Consider the following 25232-nt stretch of genomic DNA (forward strand, 5'->3'; position numbering starts at 1 on the left):
TATTCCATGTAATTGGGTCAGCAGCTGTATGAAGTTGACCTGAGGAGTTGCTTGGCAACAGTGTCAATGCGTGCTATATCTACTGTATATAAAATATGAACTAGTTTCAGCATTGAGGTTATGTAACAGATAGGCACCTTATTCTATCTCACACTGATATTCTTCAATCCCACAAAGTATATCAGTTAATAAGGGCACCGGCAACTTTTATTGATACCATTACTCGGCAGACATTTATTGCGTAAACATGTTAAAAAGAGATATCCTTTGTTTAAAAACCACACACACAAGAATGCAAAATAGCTGTCAGTTATGCAACACAATACCATGTATAACAGCAGGGGGAACATTCAGTTCCAACCAAAGCACAATATTTTACAAACATATCACTAGATCACTTCTAGTGAGATAAACACACTCATTTAGCTATTGCCCCATACATTTAGCAATTTGTTGCCTTGTTGCGAAGCCGTATCTCCAAAATGAAATAAGTTGAGCTGTAATGAGGACTCTGACCTGTAAAGTGTAGAAGGGGGATCACTGAACCAAGGACCATACGCCACTTACATGAACTACATTGACCTCTTCACAGAATTGTCAGCTCTCGCTGTCTCTGACACATACACACGCACGCGCGCACAAACTCAGACACACAACACTTTGTTAGAAAACACTTAAATAACAGAGCATTGGTATACAGTAGTTGCACACTTAACGTATGTGATATAATAACGCTCATAACTCTCATAAATACCAAAAACTCCCACTCTCTTTTGCTTGTCAGCTGTAAGAGGGCAATTTCTCTATGTGTTCTCTCAAACCAATCCGTACCCCAATACTGGCTTTGAACCAAGGTCGTACTTGTGGTACATATACTGCTGGGGGATATGATATGGGTAAGGTGTATCAGTTAGATTTGGTGTTCTTCTCTCTCCTTCTATAACAAAAGCACATTTACCCTGCCAAGTGCAAATTACCTTTCTGACCTAATTGGCATTACATCTGAGTATTTTGACCAGATAAGCGATCATGAGGTGACTTTTTAAATGTTATTTGAAAATAGCTTATGCCTTTTATCTTGCATTTGATAATACAACCAGAAAATGAAGAGGTGGTCATAGTATTATCATCATCGTAACGATGTTTAGCAATCTAGTCATTTCTATGACTACAAGAGAAGAGGCACGTGAAGATGGGATATGTAAGAATTATCAAGATAGTAAATGAATTCAAAAACCTGTGATAAAGTCTGAAAGGGTAAACATTGTCCAACATTGTGAAGTGGAACATTGAAATTAACAAGACAGACACACATTATCAGACATGTTCTGTTTTGCTGCCTATGGTATAGACTATGTTGCTGTCCTTTAGTGGGCGTGGGTTTATCAAGGCACCTCTTCAACTGTAATACTCAAGTTGTACAATATAAACTAGCCATGACCATTGTGTCATACATCGACTGTAGAAATAGTTCCCCACATAGGCACCAAAATATGTCACGATAAAAGAGAAAATATCTTGAGATTGTAAAAACGTCAAATCTAGCGAGAGCACCATGTTGACAATAGAACTTTACAGTGAGGGAGGTTAAAATAAGCTGTTTGTCATTGTGTTGGTGTCAGCTTAGAGGTTTTACAATTCAAATAAATATTAATAATAAAATGCCATCAGGGATATCACAGTAGCAAAACAAAGTGGCCATTGTAGCTACATCCTCCTGCTCCAGGAATAATCAGTGTTGGGTTCAAAATCTACCCAGACTGAAAAAGATCTAGACTGAAATTGAGTTTCAGTTTGGTCTCTCTCCTGTGTCTCCACTCCTCCCTCCAGGCTGTGTGTCTGTCAGTAGAAGCATAGCAGTACTTCCCCTCAGGGCAGTAAGGTCAGGGCGGTGACAGTTTGCCGACATCAAAGGAAACCGCCGGCTCTCTTGGCTCCGTGCCTTCGATGACAATGCTGGGATGCGTCTCCTGGGTCTCCATGGAAACAGGCGAAGTGGAGTTGGTGGAGGTGGCAGAGTGCAGAGCAAAATGATGCCCGTCCACCGATAGCAGCATGGGGGTTCTGGAACGTTTGAGCGCCTCGCTCATAGAGATGTGCACCTCCTCTGGCGTGAGTCCCATGTCCTTACTATACTCAGACGGAGACTTCCTCTTGATCCTCTCGTACGTCTTGTCCACTTGGCCCTCCGGGAAGGTCTCGCTGTCCTGAAAACGTCCCAGCAGCCAGATGAAGAAGCCGAAGAGGACAAAGGCAGCCAGGCTGGGGATGAAGGCCAGGCACTTGACTTCCAGGCTGGCACCCACGTAGCGGCTATGCAGGAACATGTCCCGATGGACATACGAGCAGTTGGTCAGCGGGTCCACGTGGCTGGAGCGCCACTTGTAGGTGAGCGTGCTGCGGTTGAAGTCGCCCAGTGTGTTGGGCTCCTCCACAGTGAAGATCTTCTCCCCTGGACCAACGTACTGGCCGTACTCGTAGGGCTTGTAGAAGATCTGGTTCTTCCACATGTTCAGGTCCAGGATTAACACCAGGAAGATGATGCCGTAGTTGAACCACTTACCTGCAGGGACAAACAATATGGAGGGTAGTTAGGGTCATTTCTAGATGTCAAAATCCAGTTTTAAAGTATTTATTGTGCCCAAGCTGACGTTTACATGCTCTTTAATTCACTGATTTCTCTACTAAAGCTTTTATGAATCAAATTAATTTAAGGTAATCAATTGACAAAAGACAGACATAATCAATTGACAAAAGACAGACAGACAGACAGACAGGCAGACAGACAGGCAGACAGTGTGTTAAGGCATATGATAATATATTTGCAGGCATCAGGTCCAACATTGACACTTAATGAAATGAGGTCATAATATTAATGGCAGCAATCTCTCCAGGTTTACTGATCTTCATAGCTTCATCTGTACATGTGACACAATTCCTTCCCTTTCCTGAGACGCACCACCGTTAACAAGCTTTTAGTCAAAGCAATCACGTATCAATCAAGAATATTAACATAATGCTAAATGGATGTGCGATGCATTCGGGTTAACAACCAAGTGCAAATCAGGGAGTGTTTGAACATTTTAACATCTAGCATGGAAACATTAGTTTCTCTCTCCCTTAATGGTTGGCACATTTACACTTTAGCAGATGCTCTAATCCAGAGCGATTTACAGGAACAATTAGGGTTAAGTGCCTTGCTCAAGGGCACATCTACAGATATTTCACCTAGTCAGCTTAGAGACTTGAACCAGTGACCTTTCAGTTACCGGTCCAACGCTCTTAACCTCTAGGCTACCTGTCGCCCCACATGAGTTTACCAAATTACTTAAAATGAAAGAAAACAAGTGCAACACATTTAATAATATCAATACTTGGGGAATGCTGTGGAACAGAATGAAACCTGGGTGATTGTTTAAATGGAAGAGTTAACTCTCATATGCTTATACACATTGCACCTTTCTGTCTGACGCCCCAGGGATGCTAGGTGAGGGGGGAGGGCAGAAACAAGCAACACTGGTAGGATGAAGAAGACATGTCAGAACAGGTATATCTGATCTGTATTCATCTTAGGCCAGTGTCATGGTGCAACCATCAAAACACAGCTAGTCAGATGGAATGTGAAAATATTGAAGTAATAGTGGTAACCCTCTATACCACCTAAATCAATTGCTTGCTAATATATGTACCTGTGATATGGATGTGGTATTCCTCTTTGAAGATGCTCTTGCAGACAGGAAGTTTGAACTTGAGCTGAGTGGTGGACATGCCAGGCAGGTTCATATCCAGGTCGCCCATGAACTGAGGAAAATCCCAATCCTAATGACATCAAACATATGATCAAACAATGCAAATACAAAATACATCAGGCCATCAAAATCATTTACTAATAGTAAAAGCTTTTACTGAAGTAAACAACACACATCATGTAACACCTAGAATAAAAGCAAAGACAAAAGAAGAATCTGAACAATACACCGGCTCCAAAGTCTAATGGTGCGTGTATAGCAGGGATTTATTTTAATATATAAAATGATACTAACTAGGGATTCATTGTTATCCATAGATGGGTAAGTTCCACAGGGGTCAAAAGCCTAACTGTGAGCTGCAGTGCACAGTGTGTGTTTACATGGCCTTGTATTGTGCCTGTGTGCATTGAGGTTTTCTCATGTCAAAACACCTCAGGAATCACTCACAGAAGTTGCCCTCTGTGTCACAGTCTTTGCTTTGGAATAGTCAATACAGACTCAATATCGTATAGATATAAGATCCCGGAACATCGTCTGAAATAAACAGGTGATAATGTCTGGGAAGAATGTGATGTGTGTTGAACAGATAGAGGGACATACTGTACATTTTAGACAACAAAAGCACACTGAGATCTTTCTATCTTTTTATGAATAGCTGCATTTTCCTCAGATTCTAACAGTCTAGTTACGTACCTAACCAGCAGCCATTTCTAATGCTATTCAATTCTATACATTTTAAGATGTTAGGGTGAATGAAGAATCCATATGTATGAATGTTCATATGGAAAAATATGAGAAGGAAATTCCCCCTTGATATTAATTAGATCTTCCACCTACTCAACTGTACTTTGTTTCCTGATACTAATAAGCTTGACATTTAAGTCATGTGCCCCCCTCACAACAAATAATGAGTCTCTAGGACATACTGTAGTAAACAGTGCACACACGCACACATGCATGCACACGCACAAAAGCACACAAAACAATTACAAGCTTGCTAGGTCACAATTGATTCTTTGGAAGAGACACTCACACATTGGCTGTGTTCAGTGTTCTGTCACTCATGGGTACACTACTTCACCCGCCTTTAGTAAAGGTAGACATCAAGAATGTGAGCCCTTTGGGTGTTGCCATAGAGTTGCATTAGAAGTGCCCTTCCAAGAAGGCTCAATGTCATTGGCCACAGATAAAATTAAGTCTAATCACGTTATATCTACAGTAGCTTTGATTGGACAACATCTTACTTTCAAAATCTTAGTTAGCAGTCATCATCATAAATCAAGTAGACAATATTTGTAATCCTTGTCTTATGAAGATAAATAATGAAGAGAAATTATAGATAAAACGTATTGGTGCTCATCGGCCATTGGACATAAACATTACACAACAAGTTGGAGTTGTTTGGAGGGAATCGGTGACAGTGGCTATCCGCAAGCATTGCAACTGGGAAGTCAGACTGAAAAAATACGTTTTGAACGGTCATTCAACTTGGAATTGAAAATATTTTTCTTTGATGACAAAATTTGCCATTGAAGGACCGCCGCGCACAACAAGAGTCCAAAAATGTCTTATATGATGTAATATGCCAGGGCGATATGGTCAGCCATATCAGCTTTGTTTAAAAAAAAGAGGCAGTAAGGCAGTAAACAAGGCTGAATGAATTGTTTCACTGCCAGACAAGGCTCTGCTGATAGCCAGGTGTAGCGGTGGTAAGAATTCACTCCATTGTGCTGTTGGGACATCTTTATGTCTACCCTAACAGTTTCTGGGCATCGCTTGTCGCCGTTATAGTGCAATTAATGTATTGTTAAGTGTTGGGATAACCCAAACATGGGTTAATTTAACCATCAGTTGGGTTTTATTCCTTTTCATGCTGGGTTGACCCAGCAGCTGGGTCTTTTTTAACGTAATCCTCAGATTCTTTTCAGGAGCTGTGGCTTATTAGGGGTGTGACTTCCAACAGTTATTTTTGGCCATCCGTGAGAGTAAATGTCATTCCTGTTCATCATGTTTTTTACTTTTCTTGTTGAAAGGCTTTATCTCAAGTATAAATACAGTACACACACTAAAAGGTTCAAAAAAATATGTTTTGAGAAAAATAGTGGTTAGACAACTGCAAACTTCAAGGAGTAGGGCATTCAAAGAGTTGGTTTGATGGGAAGTCATGATGTCATCGGCCGTGCCCCTCACTTGAGGAACAATAGAGGAACAATAGAGGAACAACAGAGAACAAAAGAGGAAAGGCCCACCCCCCTCACTTGTGCTAGTTCATGACTTACCTGGACCACCTATTGAGATGTGCCTTTTGTAAATCAGATGACATGAGGTGAAAAGGATACTGGAGTGCCACTTTAAGTTTGTACACTGCAAATAAAAATGTTCCTTAAATAGTTTTACACATGACATATTCTACTATAATATTAATAACAGGATTTTTTTTACACATTGCAACAAAGTGATGCAATCTAAAAAGCCACAACTCTACTAAGCCACACCTCCAGTCTTCTGATCTAACCCGCTGGGTCATATCTCAATAACCCAGCATCAATAACCCAGCACTAACAACTCAACCTTGCTCTTTTTAGAAAACAACCCAACTAAGTGGCCCAATGCCTGCACCCTGCAGTTGGGTCATCCAAACAACCAGACAGAACACATACATATGAAGGTGAATGAAGCCATTTCAAAGGCTGTGACATAGAGGCTGAGTAGAGGAGTGTTTGTTGACTACCAGAGTAAAGTGCATGGACAGCCTCAGATCCATGTGAGCACTACCAGCGGGGACTGATTGAAATCATAAATAACCGTAGTAAACGTGCTTGCTGTACACAGAGCGGAAAACGAGAGGAGGCTAGCAATCATAAACAACAAAGTCTGAAAGATGCAGGGGTGATGTGATTGGTGGGTAGTTGGGTACTGGCTGGGGCCAGGGAGTCAAAATAGGGATGTCATACTATGGAGACTGCTGTAGTCATGAGGCAGGAGATGAGAGCTGAAACTGACAGCATGCTGAATGTAAGGTACCTGTCGTATTCGGCGCACGTGACAAATAAACTTGGATTTGATTTGAATAATAATAATATATGCCATTTAACAGACACTTTAATCCAAAGTCACTTACAGTCATGCATGCACACATTTTACAAATGGGTGGCCCCAGGAATCAAACCTACAACTCTCGCATTGCAGACAACATGCTCTATCAACTGAGCCATACAGGACCAAGATGGTGCCTGTTTCTGAGATGGAAAGGGACCCTGGTGAAAAGCAAGGAGGCCTATGCAAACAAAAGCAGGCATGGTAAAAAGTTGTGAGAAGTTGTAATCTTGTAATAAAATCCTTTAAAACTATTGAATGGCAGAGCTGAGGCAAATGAAATAGCATTGAAAATACATTATATCGGATTTGTTCTTTTTTGTCAGATATTGTGCTACAGATAAATCATTTGTGTTAGCTAATAATAAAAGTGTGGTAACAACAGGTGCCAAGTGTGCAGAATAAGGTAGGCTGAGGTATTATTGACACAATAAGGTTGTGCACTTATCCATGAGCAGCTACTAGGTAGTTTCAATAATGAATCATGTAGAAACAGATATTTAAGGGATACTACAGATTAGACTACTCCATATCCTTTAAAACAACAAAGCTGTGGAAATACACTACATGACCAAAAGTATGTGGACACCAGCTCATCGAACATCTCATTCCAAAATCATAGGCAATAATATGGAGTTGGTCCCCCCTTTGCTGCTATAACAGCCTCCACTCTTCTGGGAAGGCTTCCCACTAGATGCTGGAACATTGCTGTGGGGACTTCCATTCAGCCACAAGAGCATTAGTGAGGTTGGGCGATGACGTTGGGCAATTAGGTCTGGTTCGTCCCAAAGGTGTTCATCCTAAAGATGTTCGATGGGGTTGAAGTCAGTGCTCTGTGCAGGCCAGTCAAGTTCTTCCACACCGATCTCGACAAACAATTTCTGTATGGACCTCGCTCTGTGTATGGGGGAACAAACTTTACATTTGACACTTCGCATTCGGGCAGGTTGTGTTCACTGCCAGATGGTGAAGCGTGATTCATCACTCCAGTGAACGTGTTTCCACTGCTCCAGAGTCCAATGGCGGCGAGCTTTACACCACTCCAGCCGACGCTTGGCATTGTGCCTGGTGATCTTAGGCTTGTGCGGCTGCTCGACCATAAAAACCCATTTCATGATGCTCCCGACGAACAGTTATTGGGCTGATGTGGCTTCCAGAGGCAGTTTGGAACTCGGTAGTGTGTGTTGCAAGCAAGGACAGACGATTTTTATGCACTAGGCACTTCAACACTCGGTAGTCCCATTCTGTAAGCTTATGTGGCCTACCAATTCACGTCTGAGCCGTTGTTGCTCCTAGATGGTTCCACTTCACAATAACAGCACTTACAGTAGACCAGGGCAGCTCTAGCAGGGTAAAAATTTGATGAACTGACTTGTTGGAAAGGTGGCATCCAGTATAAGTACAGTATAACGGTGCCACGTTGAAAGTCACTGAGCTCTTCAGTACAGGCCATTCTACTGACACTGTCTATGGACATTGCATGGTTGTGTGCTCGGTTTTATACACCTGTCAGCAACGGGTGTGGCTGAAATAGTCAAATCCACTCATTTGAAGGGGTATCCATATATAGTGTATGTTAATTAAACATTAGCAGAAGCCAAACTAAATCCAGCTAGCGTTACAAACCAACCAGTCTGCATTTAGCTTGGAGCTACTGGGTTGAAAGCCTTCTCTCTTTGAAACACTGTTATGCATTTTCTACACAGACAAAACATTTGCATATTCATGAGTATGCCACTGACAAATCCTTCATTGATGTATAGTCTCCTGTGGGATGTAGAACATTGGGTGGAAAAAAGGAAAGAAAACATAAAATTTTATGAGTCATCATTAAGGAAGGCCTGGGTTCACGGAGGAGGAAAGGGTGTAGTTCCTTGCCTGAAGCCTGGCCGGATGGTGGGATTGATTGCTGGATAGCTGGGTGGATGGTGGATTAAGGGTAAAGAAGAGGGGTTTGTAGACATGCAGATTCAGACTGATTAAATGTCTCCCTCTCTCATCCAAGTACCACAGTGTCCCTTTTTTATTTAACCTTTATTTAACTAGGAAAGTCAGTTAAGAACAAATTCTTATTTACAGCCTAGGAACAGTGGGTTACTGCCTTGTTCATGGGCAGAAACCTTGTCAGCTCAGGGATTTGATCTAGCAACCTTTCAGTTACTGGCCCAATGCTCTAACCACTAGGCTACCTGCCGCCCCTGTGGCTGAGGGAGGGGTGAGGAAGGGGAGAGATAGAGGAAAAAGTGGGGGAGAGTATAGGAGTCCACCTAGTTTTTAATTGGCCATGGGGGAGCCCCTACCTGCATGACAATGAGCAGGTCAAAGACCAGGATGAAGGATACCAGGAAGGCCCTGGAGACCTCGTCGCTGGGCAGAAATCCCCGGTTCAAGTTGTCCCAGCTGATCCAGTCAGTGCTGATGACCAACAAAACCACTGATGTCAGAGTGATCAGGACCGTCCTGGAGGAGACAGGAAGTAAAACCGCATTACTTTCCTGGTAATAACCTGGGACACTCCACAGATTTACTAATTACCACTTTAGTCGTCCATTTGTTACGGCAGACGACAATCATTTGCCTTCTGCTCATTTCTCTAAAGTACACAACGACAATATAATTATAACAGGAAGTTATTATAGGTTTATGTAAATATTAATGATGGTTAATAATTCTGTTAGGTATCATTTGCTGTTTATCTGTGTGTTATGGACTTTGGATTTAGCAAACTATATTTGGCTCCTCTTTGTACTTGTTTCAATGTCATTCAGTAATTATTACACTGAACTGGTGTTGTGTGGGTTGCTGCATCCCCATGGTGACTGGCTGTGTTGCCGGTAGCTTGCACCAAGTTCATCATATCATATTTCAAATGTTGTGAGACACAGTTTGCATTTTAAAAATCTAAAGTGGATTCTTTCCCCTCCAGTCCAGATTACAGATTTTTGGCACTGTCATTTGTGATTTACCCACATTCTTTGCCGCATAATGTCAAGATACATTCCTCAACATATTTATTAATCATACTTTCTCAACCAGTATTTGAGATTTACAAATCATACTTTCTCCCGACAGTACACATTGATTGTGACAGTCAGACTGGGGGCATTCATTAATAAGACAAAGGCTTCCAGAGGAGCCACAGAGACTAAAGCTCGACATTCTGCATCCTAAAATAGAAGAACAATCAATTCTATGGGAAACATAATGCATTGGAGAGTGTGACTTTGAACTTCCATGTATTGCTAATTTACAAGTCAAAATGCTCAGATAATACCAAACTACTCCAACACATGTTGATGTTTGTACATAAACTCAAATATCCCCATCCCAGTAGTGACCCTAGTGTCTTGTCCAATAACCACCATTAGGGACATAAATATACTACTGTACATTGGATTTCTGTTACACTGTTTATACACACTGCATATTTATATACTGGATTGTTGACACAACTCACTGTAATATATCTACTGCTGTACATATATATTTTTGAGTTTATCCGCATAGATTGCATTTGGATTACTGATACAGTATTTTTTGGGGTTGTTAATTAGATTAGTTTTGACATTCTTGATTTCTTGTTTTTGATTATTTGTGTAAATTTTTACTGCACTGTTCGGAGCTGTCACGCCCTGGTCTAAGTATTTTGTGTTTATCTTCATGTATTGGGTCAGGCCAGGGTGTGGCATGGGGTTTTTGTATTGTGGTGTGTTTTGTCTTGGGGTTTTGGTGTATATGTATTGGGATTGTAGCTAGTGGGGTTATCTAGCAAAGTCTATGGCTGTCTGGAGTGGTTCTCAATCAGAGGCAGGTGTTTATCGTTGTCTCTGATTGGGAACCATATTTAGGCAGCCATATTCTTTGAGTTTGTCGTGGGTGATTGTCCTGAGTGTCTTGATGTCCTTGTTTGATGTTAGTTGACACAAGTATAGGCTGTTTTCGGATTTTGTTTTGTTTATTGTTTGTAGTGTTCGTGTTTAGTCGTGTTTACGTTTGTTTAAATAAACATGGATCGCAATCGACACGCTGCAGTTTGGTCCGACTCTCCTTCACTATATGAAAACCGTTACAGAATCACCCACCACCAACGGACCAAGCAGCGTGTCAACAGGCAGGAGCAGCAGGAGAGGCAACAGGTGCAGCAGGAGAGGAGGCAACAGGAGCAGCCCAAAGAGGAGTACAGTATGGACTATACTTCTTGGGAGGAGATAGACAGGTGGGCGGTCGACCCAGGGAGAGTGCCGGAGCCCGCCTGGGATTCGATGGAGCAGTGCGCGGAAGGTTATCGGAGAATGAGGTTGGCGAAGCAAGCACGGCGGCGCGGACGGAAGCCCGAGAGTCAGCCCCAAAAATTTCTTGGGGGGGGGCTCACAGGGAGTATGGCTATGCCAGGTAGGAGACCTGTGCAAACTTCCTGTGGTTACCGGGGGCTAGAGAGACCGGGCAGGCACCGTGTTATGCAGTGGTGCGCACGGTGTCCCCAGTGCGGGTGCATAGCCTGGTGAGGTATATTCCAGCTCCTCGGTTCGGCCGGGCTAGAGTGGGCATCGAGCCAGGTAAGGTTGGGCAGGCTCGGTGCTCAAGAGCTCCAGTGCGCCTGCACAGTCCGGTCTATCCAGTACCACCTCCACACCCCAGCCCTCCGGTAGCAGCTCCCCGCACCAGGGTTTCCTGTGCGTGTCCTCGGTCCAGTACCACCAGTACCAGCACCACGCATCAGGCCTACAGTGCGCCTCGCCTCTCCAGCGCTGTCGGAGCCTTTCTCCTCTCCTGCGCTGCCGGAGTCTCCCGCCTATCTAGCGCTGTTAGAGCTTTCCTCATCTCCAGCGCTGCCGGAGTCTCCCGCCTGTTCAGCGCAGCCAGAGCCTTCCTCCGACACAGCGCTGCAGGAGTCTCCCGCCTGTTCAGCGCAGCCAGAGCCTTCCTCCTCTACAGCGCTGCCGGAGTCTCCCGCCTGTTCAGCGCAGCCAGAGCTGCCAGTCTGCATGAAGCAGCCAGGGCTGTCAGTCTGCATGGAGCAGCCAGAGCTGTCAGTTTGCATGAAGCAGCCAGAGCTGTCAGTCTGCATGGAGCAGTCAGAGCTGTCAGTCTGCATGAAGCAGCCAGAGAAGTCAGTCTGCATGGAGCAGCCAGAGCTGTCAGTCTGCAAGGAGCTGTCAGTCTGCAAGGAGCAGCCAGTCTGCACGGAGCTGCCAGTCTGCACGGAGCTGCCAGTCTGCACGGAGCTGCCAGTCTGCACAGAGCTGCCAGTCTGCAAGGAGCTGCCAGTCTGCACGGAGCCGCCAGAGCTGCCAGTCTGTAAGACGCCGCCAGAGCTGTCAGCCTACATGGAGCAGCCAGAGCCGCCAGTCAGCGTGGAGCAGCCAGAGCCGCCAGTCAGCATGGAGCAGCCAGATCTTTCAGTCTGCCAGGATCTGCCAGTCAGCCAGACTCTTCCAGATCTGCCAGTCAACCAGACTCTTCCAGATCTGCCAGTCAACCAGACTCTTCCAGATCTGCCAGTCAACCAGACTCTTCCAGATCTGCCAGTCAACCAGACTCTTCCAGATCTGCTAGTCAACCAGACTCTTCCAGATCTGCTAGTCAACCAGACTCTTCCAGATCCGCCAGTCAGCCGGGATCTGCCAGAACTGCCAGTCGGCCAGTATCCGCCAGTCAGCCAGGATCCGCCAGTCAGCCAGGATCTGCCAGATCCGCCAGTCAGCCAGGATCTGCCAGATCTGCCAGTCAGCCAGGATCTGCCAGTCAGCCGGGATCTGCCAGTCAGCCAGGATCTGCCGAAACCACCAGCCAGCCAGGATCTGGTAGATTTATCTACATGCCTGAGCTTCCTCTCACTCCTGAGCTTCCTCTCACTCCTGAGCTTCCTCTCACTCCTGAGCTTCCTCTCACTCCTGAGCTTCCCCACAGTCCCGAGCTGCCTCAGTCCCGATCTGCTCCTCAGTCCAGTGGGTTTCTGGGTGAGGACTACTAGGCCATGGTCGGCGGCGAGGGTGGACTATCCAGGGACGCGAGGAGAGGGGACTAAGACATTAATTGAGTGGGGTCCACGTCCCGCGCCGGAGCCACCACCATGGACAGACGCCCACCCGGACCCTCCCTATTTGTTTTGAGGTGCGTTCGGGAGTCCGCACCTTAGGGGGGGGGGGGTTCTGTCACGCCCTGGTCTAAGTATTTTGTGTTTATCTTCATGTATTGGGTCAGGCCAGGGTGTGGCATGGGGTTTTTGTATTGTGGTGTGTTTTGTCTTGGGGTTTTGGTGTATATGTATTGGGATTGTAGCTAGTGGGGTTATCTAGCAAAGTCTATGGCTGTCTGGAGTGGTTCTCAATCAGAGGCAGGTGTTTATCGTTGTCTCTGATTGGGAACCGTATTTAGGCAGCCATATTCTTTGAGTTTGTCGTGGGTGATTGTCCTGAGTGTCTTGATGTCCTTGTTTGATGTTAGTTGACACAAGTATAGGCTGTTTTCGGTTTTCGTTTTGTTTATTGTTTGTAGTGTTCGTGTTTAGTCGTGTTTACGTTTGTTTAAATAAACATGGATCGCAATCGACACGCTGCAGTTTGGTCCGACTCTCCTTCACTATATGAAAACCGTTACAGGAGCCAATAACACAAGAATTTCGCTGCACCCGCTATAACATCTGCTAAACTGTGTACGCAACCAATAAACTTTGATTTGAGATACGGGCATCAACCTGTCATTTTTGACTGGCAGTAGCGAACCATTTTCATGCTGACCTGGTGGAGTGACGCCCTCTGGGACTACAGGTGACCGTGAGATAGATTTAGACCAGGACGGTCTAAAACGACCATTGACTGCTCTTTTGTAATAAGCATTATTGGGCACAGTGTAACAGTTTGAGTGGGTCATAGACCTTGCTCTGGCTCAGTGAGGTAAAGGCAGCAGTGTGTGTGTGTGTCCGTGCGTGTGTGTGTGTGTGTGTGTAAAGGCAGAGGTATATCTGGCCTCGTGACCTTGCTGTGTCTATTGATTTCCTCTTCCTGTTCTTCTAATTAAAGGTGAAAGATTAACAGGGCTATTGACTGTGTGTTACTGTGTGTAACCCCACGAGGAGCACAGGGCTTTGTCTGAATACCAATACATGAATGAATACATGCATACTAATGCACACACACATACTCATGAACCCTAGCACCCACACACACATACTCATAATCCCCAGCATACACACATGTGCACACACATGTACACATACACTGATTGTACTCAGAGGCAGCATACTGTAAATGCATTAGACTGGAGAATAGAACATACCAGAAGAGGACGATCCTGTGGTTGCCTTGTTTCCAGAACCTTCTGGCAGCTTTGCCCCAGTCTGGGTAGTGCTGGTCCTGGAGCATCATGTCAGTGACCTGGGAATAAAACAGGGTAACTTAACACGTGACATGTGTGAGTGAGAAATAAACTAACATCAAACTGAGATGGTCAGTCCAGTAATCATTCATTTCTGAGCGATCTCTGAATGAGGCTAAAATTAATTCATAGAATTACATTCGTACAGGATTGAGCTTGTGTTATTTCATTGTGAATACAGTGTTAAAATGGATGTTTAGAATTTGCCATTCTGCCGATGGAACGCCGCAATGGAATGGCATAATCAATTCAAATGGCATTGCTTTGTTTATATTCCTATGCTATGCAGTCAATCATTAAAAGTAATCTAGGTTTATTTATTTTCGATCAACATTCATTTAGATTTTAAAGGGTTGTTATACCCAACTATGCAAATCCAGACTTTCGGAGAAGGGACTTCATTGAGGCGAGGGTTATTTGTCAGCAGGCCACATCTTCAGGCAGAGAGAGTGGAGAAAGATTATGTTGAGAATAGGGGTGTTATGGTGACCGTATTACCGCCACACCGGAGGTCACGAGTCATGACCGGAGTCAAATTCCAAATGGTCACTCGGCTTCTCCGAGCTCTGATGCTGCTGATGGTCATTAGTAGTCTACCAAACCTGCTAACTGCCTGGTACTCAGCACTCTATTGTCCCTCTAATTACTCTGACATCAATGCAAATGTAATCGAAAATATAATCAAACACTTCATGAAAACCCATGAGATCATGTTGCGCAACATTTCTATAGGCTCAAATCAAATAACATTTTATTGGTCACATACACATGGTTAGCAGATGTTATTTGCAGGTGTAGCGAAATTCTTGGGATTCTAGCTCCGACAGTGCAGTAATATCTAACAAGTAATATGTAACAATAACACAACATATACACACAGATCTAGTTAAAGGAATGGAATTAGAATATGAATATATTTGGACGAGCAATGTCAGAGAGGCATAGAATAAGATACAGTAGAATAGTATAGGATACAGTATATACATACGATATGGGTAATGCAAGATATGTAGAAGTGACTAGTGTTCCATTTATTAAAGTGGTCAGTCATTTCAAGTAGTTGTATATAGGCAGCAGCCTCTATGTGCTAGTGAACGCTATTTAGCAGTCTGATGGCCTTGAGATAGAAGCTGTTTTTCAGCCTCTCAGTCTGACCTCGCCTTCTGGATGATAGCGGGGTGAAAAGGCAGTGACATCGGGTGCTGTAGGTGTCCTGGAGGGCAGGTAGTTTGCCCCCGGTGATGCGTTGGACAATCTGGAAAGCCCTGCGGTTGCAGGCGGTACAGTTGCCTTAGCAAGCGGTGGTACAGTTGCCTTAGCAAGCAGTGATACAGAATGACAGCTCTCGATTGTGCATCTGTAAAAGTTTGTGAGGGTTTTAGGTGATAAGACAAATTTCTTCAGCTTCCTGAGGTTGAAGAGGCGCTGTTGTACCTTCTTCACCACACTGTCTGTGTGAGTGGACCATTGAAGTTTGTCAGTGATGTGTACGCCGAGGAACTTAAAACTTTCCACCTACTCCACTGCTGTCCCGTCGATGTGGATAGGGGGGTGCTCCCTCTGCAGTTTCCTGAAGGCCACGATCATCTCCTTTGTTTTATTGACATTGAGTGAGAGGTTGTTTTCCTGACACCACTGGCATTATTTATGTAGGCCTGGGGGATAGGTTTATGACAGTCATAAATACCTCTTCCCCCCTTTTTCCTCTCTCTACCCTACTGAGGTTACATTTGCAAAACCCTTGGTTAACATAGAGATTCTGGGAACATTAGAAGGTGGGGGGAAATGAACTATATTCTGGTAATCCGACCAATGGAACATATGCGGTGGTACTTAATGAATATGATGTCAGTTCGGTTGTCATCTGAGACATTCTCATCAATGATAAGATGACATAAACTCTACAGTGGAAAGTCTACACATCAGAGTTATCGGATTCACATGGAATTGTTGTTCAATTTAAATGTTTGAATATGAAATTATTCGTGATGGGATGAAATGTGATTTTAGCTTCTAAAATGTGAGTTTTGGGTTTTCATAAGATAGGGCTCTGCTCAATCAGTGGCCTGCCCCTGTGAAGGGACAAGGGCTATAAAACTTTTCAAACACGGCCTCCTCTCCCTTCCTATATAAGCCCTTGACGGCAATATAACCTCCTGTTCCGAGGACGACGGTCCGATGTCAGAATGGTTCAGATAATAACTACAGAAAGAAGCCAACATCCGCGTGAGCTTTGGTTGCGAATGGTATGAACTTTGAAATCTTATTCACTACAGAAGTGATACCTCCTAGCCGTTGAGTCAGCAACAGCTGCTGCAAACGAGGGTTAGGAAGGAACAGACAGAGTATCCCGTCTACCACACAACGACGCTACTACAACGTATTCAATTTCCAGCAGAGACATTCTTCAAAGGACAAAGGACTCGGTTGGGCAACACGGCCTTCCATCTACCACCAACCTACTGAAGCGTAGCTCAGAGTAAATATTTATTGCATTTTCCTTTTCCAAATGGGCGGTAATTTAGAATGCATAAGATACTGTATTTACGATAGCACAGCTTCGCCCTTTGTTCCTCAGTCTTCCCGCTCTTTCACTCAAACCCAGCCCCTTTTCTTTTGTGTAACAAGTTGTCATATCTGTTCATGACGTAATTTGTAATCAAGTTATGATTTAATTATGTGTATGTGTAATTCTGTGTGATTAGTTAGGTATTTAGTAAATAAATCATTAAACCCAATTTTGTATTGCTGGTTCAACTTGTTTGCCAGGGTTTGTGCAGATAAGAAAGAATTTACAACTTTCAGATGAGACTGAATTAAGATGACAGTTAATATTGACTGCTATTGATGTAAAATATTTCTAGGTCTTTAAGAGTTTATTCGGAAGATAACAGCTCTATAAATATTATTTAGTGGTGCCCGACTCTCTAGTTAATTACATTTACATGATTAGCTCAATCAGGTAATATTAATTACGGATAAATTATTTTCTAGAACAGCATGTCATATCACTTAATCCGGCATAGCCAAAGACACGACACCACACTCCCAGAGCCCTCACCTCATCCTTGTAGTCTGTCTCGTCATGGTTGGTATCAAATCAAATCAAAGTTCAAGCCTACTACTGTTGTCGTCTGCAAACTTGATGACTGAGTTGGAGGCGTGCATGACCATGCTGTCATGGGTGAACAGGGAGTACAGGAGGGGGCTGAGCACGCACCATTGCGGGGCCCCAGTGTTAACCTTTTTGGGATAGGGGGCAGCATTTTCACTTTTGGATGAATAGCGTGCCCAGACTGAACTGCCTCCTAGTCTGTCCCAGATGCTAATATATGCATAGTATTATTAGTATTGGATGGAAAACACTCTGAAGTTTCTAAAACTGTTTGAATGAGGTCTGTGAGTATAACAGAACTCATATGGCAGGCAAAAACCTGAGAAGAAATCCAAACAGGAAGTGAGAAATCGATTTTCAAAACAGTGCCTATTGAAATCCCAGTGAGATATGAATGAGGATACACTTCCTAGGGCTTCCACTAGATATCACCATCTTTAGAAACTGGTTTGAGGATTCAACTATAACGGAGGGGCTCATAATAGCTCTTTGAGTGAGTGGTCTGGCAGAGAGACTCGGTCTCATGACGCACGCTCCCGGCAGAGTTTGCTCTCGTTCCAATGCTTTTCTTCAGACAATGAAATTCTCCGGTTGGAACCTTATTGATGAGTTATGTTAAAAACATCCTAAAGATTGATTGCATACATCATTTGACTTGTTTCTACGGACCGTAACGGAACTTTTCGAGTTTTTGTCTGGAGGAAGTGCTCGCGCCTCATGAAGATGGATTACTGGGCTGAACACGCTAACAACAAGTGGCTAAATGATGGACTTTATGAAACTTTATGGAACAAATCAGTCATTTATTGTCGAACTGGGATTCCTGGGAGTGCCTTCTGATGAAGATCATCAAAAGGTAAGTGAATATTTATAATGTTTTTTCTAGCTTCTGTTAACGCCAAAATGGCGGATATTCCTCTGGCTGTTTTGGGTTCTGAGCACCGTTCTGAGATTATGCTTTTTCCGTAAAGTAAAAAAAAAATCTGACATAGCGGTTGCATAGAGGAAAAGTCTATCTTTAATTCTGTTAATAACACTTGCATCTTTTATCGATGTTTATCATGAGTATTTCTGAAAAATCCTCAGATGTTTTGGAATCAAAACATTACTGCACGTAACGCGCCAATGTAAACTGAGATTTTTGGATATAAATATGCACATTGTCAAACAAAACATACATGTATTGTGTAACATGATGTCCTATGAGTGTCATCTGATGAAGATCATCAAAGGTTAGTGATTCATTTTATCTATATTTCTGCTTTTTGGGAATCCTATCTTTGGCTGGAAAATGGCTCTGTGTGTTTTTGTGACTTGACACTGACCTAACATAATCATATGTTGTGCTTTCGCTGTAAAGCATTTTTGAAATCGGACACGATGGGTAGATTAACAAGATGTTTAACTTTCATTTGATGTATTGGACTTGGAAATGTGTGAAAGTTACATATTTTAAAAAATAATAATAATTTTGCACGCTGCCTTTTCAGCGGAATGTTGTCGAGCCTGCCCTAGAAAAGGTTAAAGATCAGAGAAGTGGAGATATTGATTCGAACATTCACCACCTGGGGGCGGCCTGTCAGGAAGTTCAGGACCCAGTTGCACAGGGCGGGGTTCAGACCCAGGGCCTCAAGTTTAATTGTTTACATTTTAATATTTTTATTTAACCAGGAAAGCCAGTTAAGAACAAATTCTTATTTACAATGACGGCCTACCACAGCCAAACCCGGATGACGCTGGGCCAATTGTGCGCCGCCCTATGGGACTCCCAATCACAGCCGGATGTCATGCAGCCTGGATACAAACCAGGTACTGCAGTGATGCCTCTTGCACTGAGACGCAGTGCCTTAGACAACTGCGCCACTAGGGAGCCAAATGATGAGTTTGGACGGTCCTATGGTGTTGAATACTGAGCGATAGTCAATGAACAGCATTCTTACATAGGTATTCCTCTTGTCCAGATGGGATAGGTCAGTGTGCAGTGCGATGCAATTGCATCGTCTGGGGATCTATTGGGGCGGCAAGCAAATTTAAGTGGGTTTAGTGGGTCTAGGGTGTCAGGTAAGGTAGAGATGATATGACCCTTGAATAGTCTCTCAAAGCACTTCATGATGACAGAAGTGAGTGCTACGAGGCGAAAGTAATTTAGTTCAGTTACCTTTGCATTCTTGGGTACAGGAACAATGGTGGCCATTTTGAAGCATGTTTGGACAGCAGACTGGGATAGGGAGAGATAGAATATGTCCGTAAACACAACAGCCAGCTGGTCTGCCATGCTCTGAGGACGCGGCAAGGATGCCGTCTGGGCCGGCAGCTTTGCAAGGGTTAACACGCCTAAATGTCTTACTCACGTCGGCCATGGAGGAGGAGATCCCACAGTTCTTGGTAGTGGACCGCGTCATTGGCACTGTGTTATCCTCAAATCGTGCGAAGGAGGTGTTTAGCTTGTCCGGAAGCAAGACGTAGGTGTCCGCGACAAGGCTGGTTTTCCTTTTGTAGTCCGTGATTGTCTGTAGACCCCACAACATACGTCTCATGTCTGAGCCGTTGAATTGTGACTCCACTTTGACTCTATATCGAGGTTTTTGACATTGATTGCTTTACGGAGGGAATAACTACACTGTTTGTATTGTCTGCCATATTCCCAGTCACCTTGCCATGGTTAAATGCTGTGGTTTGCACTTTCAGTTTTGCGTGAATGCTGCCATCTATCCACGGTTTCTGGTTAGGGTAGGTTTTAATAGTCACAGTGGGTACAACATCTCCTACAACATCTTCCTGATAAACTCAGTCACCGTATCAGTGTATTTGTCAATGTTATTCTCGGAGGCTACCCGGAACATATCCCAGTCCGCGTAATCAAAACAATCTTGAAGCGTGGATTCTGATTGGTCAGACCAGCGTTGAATAGTCCTTAGCGCGGGTACTTCCTTTTTGAGTTTCTGCCTAGAGGAAGAGAGGAGCAAAATGGAGTCATGATCAGATTTGCCCGAATGGAGGGTAAGGGAGGGCCTTGTAGGCATCCCGGAAGTTGTGGTAGTGGTCGAGAGTTTTAGCAGAGCGAGTATTACAGACAGTCGATGTGTTGATAGAACTTCGATAGCACTTTCCTCAAATTTGCTTTGTTAAAATCCCCAGCAACAATAAATGTGGCCTCAGGTGGTTTCCAGTTGGGTTAAAGTCCAGTGAAGTTCTTTGAGGGCCGTCGTGGTATCGGCTTGAGGGGGAATATACATGGCTGTGACAATAACCAAAGAGAATTGTCTTGGAAGGTAATAGGGTCGGCATTTGATTGTGAGGTATTCTAGGTCGGGTAAACAAAAGGACTTGAGTTCCTGTATGTTATCACAATCACACCATGAGTAGCTAATCATGAAACATACACCCCCGCCCTTCTTCCTGGAGAGATATTTATTCCTGTCGGCACAATGAACTGAGAACCCAACTTTCCGTGAAACAGAGTATGTTACAATCTCTGATGTCTCCTCTGTAAGGAAATCCTCACCCCCAGCTCGTCAACGTTATTATCCAGAGACTGAACATTAGCGAGTAATATACTCGGAAGCGGTGGGTGGTGTGTGCGCCTCCTGAGTCGGACTAAAACTCCACGTACCTCTTCTCCGCCAGCGATGTTTTGGGTCAGCCTCTGGAATCAGATCAATTGCCTTAGGCCCTAGGGGTAGAACAAAGGATCCAATTCTGGAAAGTTGTATTCCTGGTTGTAATGCTGGTAATGCTGGTGAGTACCGCCGCTCTGATATCCAAAAGTTTGTCTCAGCTGTATGTAATAACACAAAAACATTTCTGGCCTAATAATGTAAGAAATAACACATAAAAAAATACTGCAAAGTTGCCTAGGGGCTAGAAGCACAGCTGCCCTCTCTATCAACGCCATTTTACACCACTTGTGAATGATGCCCAGTGTTTGCAGTAAGGCAAGAAACAGCACATGGCTTTTTTGCAACGTTACTGCCTTGTGAGCATTGCTGCGCTTATTATGTGAAGAGATAGCTTAATAGTTTATCAACATTTTAAGCTAAACGTTCTGATCTGTTGCATTTTTGATGAGTGGTTTGATTCATTTGGGATCTATCACATCCCACAACTGTTTGGAATATTTATTTCTCGCACAGAAGGACAAGTTAACCAATAGAATAGGTTAACTTTTGTACTATGGGGATTTGAGAATGACACAAATATTAATTTTCACAAAGTCTGCTTCCTCAGTTTGTATGATGACAATTTGCATATACTCCAGAATGATATAAAGAGTGATCAGATTAATTGCAATTAATTGCAAAGTCCCTCTTTGCCATGCAAATGAAATGAATCCCCCAAAAATATTTCCACTGCATTTCAGCCCTGCCACAAAAGAACCAGCTGACATCATGTCAGTGATTCTCTCGTTAACACAGGTGTGAGTGTTGACGAGGACAAGGCTGGAGATCACTCTGTCATGCTGATTGAGTTTGAATAACAGACTGGAAGCTTGAAAAGGAGGGTGGTGCTTGGAATCGTAGTTCTTCCTCTGTCAAACATGGTTACCTGCAAGGAAACATGTGCCGTCATCATTGCTTTGCACAAAAAGGGCTTCACAGGCAAGGATATTGCTGCCAGTAAGATTGCACCTAAATCAACCATTTATCGGATCATCAAGAACTTCAAGGAGAGCGGTTAAATTGTTGTGAAGGCAGCTTCAGGGCGCCCAAGAAAGTCCAGCAAGCGCCAGGACCATCTCCTAAAGCTGATTCAGCTGCAGGATCGGGGGACCACCAGTACAGAGCTTGCACACACAGTGAGGCGAATAATTTTGGAGGATGGTCTGGTGTCAAGAAGGGCAGCAAAGAAGCCACTTCTCTCCAGGAAAAACATCAGGGACAGACTGATATTCTGCAAAAGGTACAGGGATTGGACTGTTGAGGACTGGGGTAGTTATTTTCTCTGATGAATCCCCTTTCCGATTGTTTGGGGCATACGGAAAAAAGCTTGTCTGGAGAAGACAAGGTGAGTGCTACCATCAGTCCTGTGTCATGCCAACAGCAAAGCATCCTGAGACCATTCATGTGTGGGGTTGCTTCTCAGCCATGTGAGTGGGCTCACTCACAATTTTTCCTAAGAACACAGCCATGAATAAAGAATGGTACCAACACATCCTCCGAAAGCAACTTCTCCCAACCATCCAGGAACAGTTTGGTGATGAACAATGCCTTTTCCAGCATGATGGAGCACCTTGCCAAAAGGCAAAAGTGATAACTAAGTGGCTCGGGGAACAAAACATCGATATTTTGGGTCCATGGCCAGGAAACTCCCCAGACCTTAATCCCATTGAGAACTTGTGGTCAATCCTAAAGAGGCGGGTGGACAAACAAAAACCCACAAATTCTGACAAACTCCAAGCATTGATTATGCAAGAATGGGCTGCCACCAGTCAGGATGTGGCCCAGAAGTTAATTGACAGCATGCCAGGGCGGTCTTGAAAAAGAAGGGTCAACACTGCAAATATTGACTCTTTGCATCAACTTCATGTAATTGTCAATAAAAGCCTTTATGAAATGCTTGTAATTATACTTCAGTATTCCATAGTAACATCTGACAAAAATATCTAAAGACACTAAAGCAGCAAACTTTGTGAAAATTAATATTTGTGTCATTCTCAGAACTTTTGGCCATGACTGTAGATTGACATAGGAAATGCTTTTGCTGTTCATTAGGCCTACTCATCTTGTTGGTTGACAAAAAAGTCAATGTGGACAGTATGCGCCTCAGAATTCGTTAAGAAAGACGCGTACAGTTGCGTCCCAGATGTGTCTGTCTTCACTTGTAGCCTAATTCGGAACTGAGATGCCTGTGAGAAGGACCCGATCACGTGACGGGCATTAGCTAATAAGAATTGAGATATCTGAGAGCCATGTGAGCGAGAGGTGCCTCGGAGCACGGAGATTGGCAGCCATGAGAAGGGAATTAGGCTGTAATTATTATATTCAGCCCAAGGGCATTACGGCCACACAAGGGGGATGGTGCCATGACATTCGGGGCCTGGTGAGAATATTATCAAGTGCTTGTCCAATTGTGACTGAGAGTGTGTGCAGCCTGCACAAGAAACAAAGCAGAGTTCATGCCTTTCATGCGACTTTTTTCAAATCAGCCATGCAGCCAACGTTTGTATCACAACTAATGTTGCATAAATAACACTAAATTTAGCATATAGGAGGACCTGTTTCTTTGTTAACTGCTCAACACAGAATAGCCTCATGTGCTCACTCCCTCGGAAATCGTTTGGAGAAAATATCCTTTCTATTTTATTTAGCTATGTTCAATTGTGTTCTTCATACTATAAAATAATATTAAATAACGCAATAGAATTATAAGCGAATCTTGTCTGCTAAATGAACTACTGTAGCCCAAAGCCATATGGCAGGGCCTAACATAAGGAAAACTCAGAGTATGCTATTCTGTTCTTCGGAAATAACTACATTCTCTTCATATCATGTTTCTTTAGACCTGTCTAAAATAAATAATGGATTTATTGTGATGGTTTAATATAATATTAATATAATACTAATATATATTTAATGAATTTATTAGACTTTTTAAAATGTAGATGTTCCAAAGGTCTGCGTCAGTGGCTTGTAGGCTAGGCGTGGAAGCCAGGAGATGCTAAATGTGTTTATGTTAATTACCGGTCAATTGATGTGAGACTGGCAGTTAGTTGCTTGACAATCCCCGGCTGATAATATTTCATGACCACCACAGCCCTAGTAAAGAAAATAATTTCATAATTTTTGTTATGAGCAGTGTTACAAAAACACCAATTTCCTGCTCACTCATCTACCGATGACACATTCAAAATATCTGCTCTGTCGAGGAGACACACAGAGGTCGTCTTGAAAGTGCCTTGTTGAATTAATCAACTGTAAAAATAAAAAGAAGAAAAAAAAGCCAGAGTAATGTCTGGATTCAGCTCTCTCTCTCCCTCTCTCTCTCTCTCCCTCCCTCTCGTACAGTAGAATAATAATGGCGGCTGAGGAAGCGTGACAAGTTGTCTCTCCTCTACTCCAGTGGTTCCCAAACTGTGGGGCGCGAGGGTGTCGGCAGGGGTGGTGCGGGGTTCTCCCCCCACTCTATCCCTCGCTGTCTCTCCTTTCCTCTACTCCACCCCTCACTGTCTCTCTTCTACTCCACTCCACCCCTCGCTGTGCCGCTATGTTTCTCTCTGTTTCCTGTGACCTCGCACTGTTGCTCTGTTCCTGTTACTTCTGTTTGATCTGGCCTGGGACCAGTTGCTAAGGGTATAAACCCTAATCCCACTGTCTTTGTGCTGATATTCTAGTTGATTCTAATCAGTGTTGGGCTACTACTGGGTAGTACCATCTTACCATCCATGCAGTCACAAAGTCCCCCATCCACGTCCCTACTGCTGCAATCTTCATGAAGCTCTCGTTCCTGATACCCATGTACTCTGTCACCATGTGAGGCCTAGAAAGAGAAAGAGAGATAGAAAGAGAGAGAAAGAGAAAGAAAGAAAGAGAGGGTCAGAAAGGGAGGGAGTGAGGGAGGTAGTGAGGGAGGTAGTGAGGGAGGTAGTGAGGGAGGGAGGGAGGGAGGGAGGGAGGGAGGGAGGGAGGGAGGGAGGGAGGGAGGGAGGGAGGGAGGGAGGGAGGGAGGGAGGGAGGGAGGGAGGGAGGGAGGGAGGGAGGGAGGGAGGGAAAACGGTCACTACGGCTACTAAGTGTCTTGATGCTAACTGTCAGATCCCATCCAAATCAAACTAGCCCCGTGAAAACAGTGTGCGGCAAGCGGCTCTACCTTCGTGGGGCCCTCAGGGTTGTAAACAATATACACTGAGCTTCCATGAAATTGTTTACCTCCCTACTGTTTGGGAATTATCTTTCCAT

The 25232-nt window shown here is 43.9% G+C and overlaps 1 protein-coding gene across 1 annotated transcript in view; it reads right to left on the minus strand.

The window, feature by feature from the left end:
* Positions 1 to 205: 205 nt before the first annotated feature.
* Positions 206 to 25232, minus strand: part of LOC112252236 (transmembrane protein 117) — a 95047-nt gene continuing 70020 nt past the window's right edge. Inside the window, exons 4-8 of the mRNA XM_024423299.2 lie at positions 24714 to 24813; positions 14124 to 14221; positions 9146 to 9305; positions 3690 to 3819; positions 206 to 2563 (exon numbers count right to left, since the gene is read on the minus strand). Coding sequence (XP_024279067.2) covers positions 1884 to 2563; positions 3690 to 3819; positions 9146 to 9305; positions 14124 to 14221; positions 24714 to 24813 — 1168 coding nt within the window. The 3' untranslated portion in view covers positions 206 to 1883. The remainder of the gene's footprint in view (positions 2564 to 3689; positions 3820 to 9145; positions 9306 to 14123; positions 14222 to 24713; positions 24814 to 25232) is intronic.

This window comes from Oncorhynchus tshawytscha, linkage group LG06, assembly GCF_018296145.1.
Source record: "Oncorhynchus tshawytscha isolate Ot180627B linkage group LG06, Otsh_v2.0, whole genome shotgun sequence".
Lineage (NCBI taxonomy): Eukaryota > Metazoa > Chordata > Actinopteri > Salmoniformes > Salmonidae > Oncorhynchus > Oncorhynchus tshawytscha.